Source organism: Enoplosus armatus, chromosome 4 (genome assembly GCF_043641665.1).
Source record: "Enoplosus armatus isolate fEnoArm2 chromosome 4, fEnoArm2.hap1, whole genome shotgun sequence".
In the NCBI taxonomy this organism is placed as follows: Eukaryota; Metazoa; Chordata; class Actinopteri; order Centrarchiformes; family Enoplosidae; genus Enoplosus; species Enoplosus armatus.
In genome coordinates this window covers 26,326,965-26,332,443 of record NC_092183.1, presented here as the reverse complement: position 1 = coordinate 26,332,443, position 5,479 = coordinate 26,326,965, and the positions used below count along the sequence as shown (strand labels likewise).

At 42.3% G+C, this 5,479-nt stretch overlaps 1 protein-coding gene across 1 annotated transcript; it reads right to left on the bottom strand.

Annotated features, from left to right (window-relative positions):
* Nucleotides 1–1,101: 1,101 nt before the first annotated feature.
* Nucleotides 1,102–4,514, bottom strand: figla (folliculogenesis specific bHLH transcription factor). The gene is made up of 4 exons (XM_070903908.1): nt 4,314–4,514; nt 3,280–3,426; nt 3,076–3,165; nt 1,102–1,281 (listed from the first exon to the last, which is right to left on the bottom strand). The coding sequence occupies exons 1-4, from the start codon at nt 4,512–4,514 to the stop codon at nt 1,102–1,104; spliced, it is 618 nt and encodes a 205-aa protein (XP_070760009.1).
* Between the last annotated feature and the right edge of the window lie 965 nt (nt 4,515–5,479).

The following is a 5,479-nucleotide window of genomic DNA, read 5'->3' as shown; positions in this document are numbered from 1 at the left end:
AAACCTCTTCGTACAAAAGGTCAGATTTCCTTGAGTTGTATCGCCTCTGTTGAAGCATGCATTCAGATGACAGAGGGATTTGATCTACTCATCGGAGGCTCGTTCAATTAACTCAGCTTGCAGCCAGTGTTCACCTGTTATAAATGTGGCTGTGCCTCAAGTTTCCAGCAGATCATTGCTTTCTAAGTAGCATTGTGATAGTGGGAAACATGGCATCCGAACTGAGTCAAAGTGTCAGAAGTCAAATTGTTACTCTGAGCAAAGAGGGGCTTTCTCAGCATCAAATCCTGGCTAGACTAAGAGGGCAGTGCATGGAGCTCTGAAAGGATTTGCAGAAACGGGATCAGTTGTATCCACAGCACAATCAGGCAGGCCAACAGTGACCACACCATCAGAAGATCAATAAATCAAGCTTAGTTCCCCGAGAGATATAAAAGCAACTTCATCACAGAACGCAAGACTCCAATCAGCAAAGGTCCTGTCAAAAGAAGGCTGTCTTGTAGTGGTCTCAGAGGACAAGCAGCAGTCTCTAAACCACTTCTCAGAAGGGGAAACCAGGCCAAACGCTTGGGGTGGCTTAAGAAATACCAGTATTTTAGTAGATGACGAAAAAGTCCTATTTACTGATAACAGCAGGGTGTATGTAAGGAGACAAACAGGAGAGGGAATCATACCGCAGTGTATCAAACCAACAGTGAAACACGGTGCTGAGAATATTCAAGTCTGGGGGTGTTTTGCTTACTCTGGAGTTGGACACCTGCACAGAATCGACTACACCCTGACCAAGTACCGCTCCGTTCTTCAGAGACATTTAACTTTTCACTCGACTTGTTAAGGTGATATTATCATTTGTAATTAAAAAAACAAATAGTATTACATTCTAAACAAATGCAAAATAGAAGTATCTTGACTAGTGGTCTCAGACTTTTGGACCCCACTGTATATATACACAATCACTCACCAGGCTACTGCAGTGTTATATTTTACTTTATTCATTTAACTCATATTATATATATATATTTCATTCCTGTATTTTAGCTGCTGCACTATTTTATGTCTTAGATTCAAATTAGATTTTGTTCCACTTGATGTGACTTTTCTTTATTCATATTTTTCTGAGTGAATTACCGAAGTCTGATCAGGTGCTACTTGGATGATGAACTGGTACGCAGGCATCACACAATGTTGCAACACCAGTCTGGTCATATCTCCATCCTCTGTAACTGGTTCTGGGGGCAAAGTGAAGCCATCTTCCATGCGCTCCTCTGACATGTTCAGCAACTGTCAGGAAAAAGCATGTGAGTAAGAATATATCAAAATATATCTTTCTGCTACCTGCTTTAGGCTTGAAAGGTGATTCCATGACAGTTACGTTGACTTCAGGCAGGCAAAAAGTATCACTGTACAATGCTAATACATTTTTACGGCAGCAAAACATAAAAACCTGCATATCCATCAAAATGCTCAGAATGTACCAAACTCTGATAGTGTCGTCAAAATGTGGTTAAACCACTGCTTCTGTTACATTCAGTGGAACAGTGGCAACAAAATCAAAGTCAGTAGTTATTGCCGTCACTCTACACAAACAAAAGACAATGAGGAAAATCAATTATCCGTCCAAATCAAATGATAAAACATTTACTTGGAACACAGAAACCAGATAGCACATGCCTGAAAAGTTGAAAAGGCCTTTGGCTTTCCCTGAGACAGAGACTGATTGAGGCACTAAAGCCTTGTACTTGTTGTACTTATAAGATGTGAAAGTAAGCCTACTCACCGCTTTGAATTATGTTTTTATATTTATTTTTTTTATTTGCTCCTTAGTCTGTTGTCCGGGTTGCAGCTGACAGAATAAGGCTACAACTGTCATACACACTATAGGAATACATTTAAGCAATGCATTCATTTAATGGAATACACAAATGTAATTATAGTCAGATCTACTCGTACTCTATTGTATGTATATGTATTTCTTTAAACCAATCACAATCGTCTTGGGCGGCGCTAAGCCAGGATGCAGCGGCGGTGCCCTTGCAAAACGGTAACACACAGAGAGCAGAAGGGGAGGAGAGTTCCGGCTGAAAAAGTCGGCCAATGGCAGACTTATCCCAACAGCCTACATCCGGCGAGTCAGACTACTTGTGCCCTAATGATGGGGCAGTGATATTAGAAGCCTTATGCATTCACACAGTGGTGATTTTTTGCTAACTGTCCTTCCTGCATTTGGCAGCTGCATTGCTTTTAGTCTGGATGATGTGTTTTAACATCTTTGTATTTGTCTAATATTATAGTGTGCTCTTCATTTGTAAAATCTGCCACTCTGCTGCCAGTAGACGTGTCCATGTTTGTGTTTGGTCAGATGCTGCAAAACCCTTTTTAAGTGAGCGTGCTCATGGCTAGATTGGGAAAACGTGGGTTGACATACCGAGTTGATATCCACCATCGTGTGACCGCTTAGTGGGATCACGGTTAATAGGCTAAGTGAAGCCAGATAACGAAAAGATATCTGGGTATGTTGAACCTGCTTCTTAGCACAGGCCCCAGGTGACTTGGACATTTCACTGTTTGGCCCTAAACACCGCCATGGTTGCCCTGTCTGTACAATTTAGGATCACTGTCCCACTGCGTTGTAAGATAAAATGGGTTGCGACTGTTACACTCTTCCACTGACATGGATGTAAACGGCATCAAACACCCTTAAAGCTCTCTCATTGTTTTGTTGTAAATCGAATGTGCAGGAGTACAGCCAAAGAAATACATAAAAACTGCACTGCATGTTATCAGACTTATTCCTTTTTTTCCAGAGCTGCTGCTCAGTGTTTAATATAACAGGCACACGTAACCGGGTATATTGTTGATGTACTACAGTTCATCCACTGGGATACCGAGAAGAATATTAGATGTGGCCTCTGTGCCACCCACGCAATGATGAGATCCCCACCTGGACACCTTGAATGTGGCTTTTTTCCAATGAGATTTGAATTGGTTGCTTTACCACAACAATTCTAGTTTACTGAAACTAAACTGTGTCAAACCCCCTGCTACCACTGCACAGTGGAAAGAACAAACACTCACATCCTCCATTCTCCACAGGTCATTGCCCAAACCTTCAGTCTGACCGTAAGTGATTGCATTCTTTAGGAAATCAGTCCCACTGCCATCATCCTGAGAAATACAAAATAACACTAATCAACATTTCAAAATAAGTGGCAGTTCTGTCTGGAAAACAACCGAGGACACTTGTCATTTGATAAGAGTCCTGATGAATGCAGTACTTACACTGTCAGTGTCCTGCAAAACTGCAACAAGCAATCGAATATATTCTGTCGCCGCTTTAAGTGTGTCCACTTTACTGGGCTTCCGGTCTGGTCTCATCAGTGGCACCATGCGCTTCAAGCGGGAGAACATGGTGTTCAAGTTCCTGATCTGCACAGAAGAGGCTGAAGTTTCATATTAACAATGTGCCAGATCAGATCATCATCATCATCAGTTTTGTAAACATTATCTAAACAACGGCGAACAGATGGTGATGAATAAGGACACATAACTAAAGACTGCAATGTGGCATTCGTCTTGACTTCATCCTCCACTGCAACATGACCGTTTTGCAAAAACCGCATCATGCAGAAGGAATAAAGGTGTTGAAGCCCTTTTTTTTTTTTTGCCCTAATTTGATCACAATTTAAGATGTACAGTTCTCTATACAGCAAATCAATAGGGCTCTGTACGGAAACTGGTGCAGCCATCCAGGCCAGCACAGGTCTTTGGATGTTACTCTGGACTCCGTCAACATTTCAGAGTTGTATTTCAAACCGACGTATCCAACTGAATGTTACACCAACCCTTTCACATTTGCCAAGACCTCAATATCAGCACAGTCACAGTATTACTATTATAATAACACTAATATTTGCTTGACACCAAGTTCAGACATGTTTGACACATGAGATTGGAGAAAAGCTCTCAATTCTCTTGAAGTCTAACTGCGTTTATGAAAATCAAGTCTGTCTTATGCCAAACTGCATTTGACGAATCTTAAATTTAAAAAGGGGCAGGCTTACTGCCAAATACATAACTCTCAGATTTAGGCCTGCATCTGTAACTACTGCTGGCCACTGGTTCATGCTGTGCATTTAATACTCCCCTCCAGCCACGCTAGCAGTTACTTGCAAGCTAACGCTAGACGTTAGCTAAAGTTTGAGTTAGCTTGTCCTCTCTGCGGAGCTACACCTGCCGTAGCGGAGTCACGTTACCCTCCTGTCAAACATGTCAAACTCGTGGTTCAGACGGCGTCATTTCCAATGAACACTCACTCTCAGTCGTTCCTTGGCGTTGACCAATTCTCTTTTCTTCACAGTTTCATTAAAGTCCTCGGCGACAAAGTACAAGCCGTCCTTTCCTCGTTTGAACTTCTCAATGTTGCTGTATACGGGGAGCGCAGACTCACCCGTTAGCCGCTTCAAAATATTGCTCATTAATTCCTCCTCTGGCACCTTCATTTTGACGAATAACATACGTTAAACCTGACAATACTGCTTTCTGTCAATTTTTTTTGTGTGTGTCTATACTATGTCATGTCCTCATGCAAGAACAGCAAAGCCAGGAGAAGAGGTCCGGGAGGTCCGGGAGCGCCGGGGATCACCACACCTGTGCTACGTGTTCAATCAGGCCTCTGCTGCAACTTGCCCATCCGAAGCATCGAAAGAGTTCAATGTAATGTTTGTACCGGAAAGCTGTGCGGTCAGACCATCATGTTCGTTCTACGGAGGCTTTAATTGCTCAGTGGGTACGGTATCTCCGGGTTTCTCCCAAGCTGCACGCTTTCACATCAGTTTAAGAACATGCAGGTCTGTAGGGACAGAATCAGAAAACGAGGCAGGTTGACTACAGAGAGGATGAAAACAGGAGTTAGGGAAGGAAGGAAAGAAAAAGAAAGGAAATCATTACTTAATATGAAAAGTTTAAAAAAAATCTTGTACAGGACTGTTGTCCCAGCATGATTTGAGAATGTTTCAAAGGGCTTCTTGTGATGTCACACAATGCTTGGCTTTCTGAGTCTTCAAATACCCCCCCCCCCCCCCCCATAAATAGTTCAATGGGGTTGAAAAATCTAGGTATGCAAACCTACTTTGTCATTTTGACATGAGGACGTCAGCCACTGGATTCAGCAAACCACTGTTCCCTTTGCAAACACAATAGAGTGCTGCAGGGATGACGTACAAACACTTGTTCAGTTACTGTAGTCGAAGGTGTACGCTGAAGTGGAAGATTTCACTTCACCAGGGCCACAGGACCTTGGAAAACCTTTACCATAGTGACTGTTGTTGTTGTTGTTGTTGTTGTTGGTGGTGGAGGTGGTAAACTACACTATACAATTGAGTATTAAAAAAATGAGAGCTGAAATGAGAGGTTTCTGTATTAACATTTGCACAAGAGAAAGACATAAAAGTTACGAAATGCTTTTCAGTTCCAAACCCTG

Bases quoted from the DNA above. Each gene is read 5' to 3' on its own strand.
- figla (XM_070903908.1), bottom strand. From the start codon at position 4,514: ATGTTATTCGTCAAAATGAAGGTGCCAGAGGAGGAATTAATGAGCAAT. The intron at 3,427-4,313 runs GTGAGTGTTCAT...TCTTCTGTGCAG, and splicing joins ACGCCAAGGAACGACTGAGA to ATCAGGAACTTGAACACCAT. The intron at 1,282-3,075 runs GTGAGTGTTTGT...TTTTCCTGACAG, and splicing joins ACCTGTGGAGAATGGAGGAT to TTGCTGAACATGTCAGAGGA.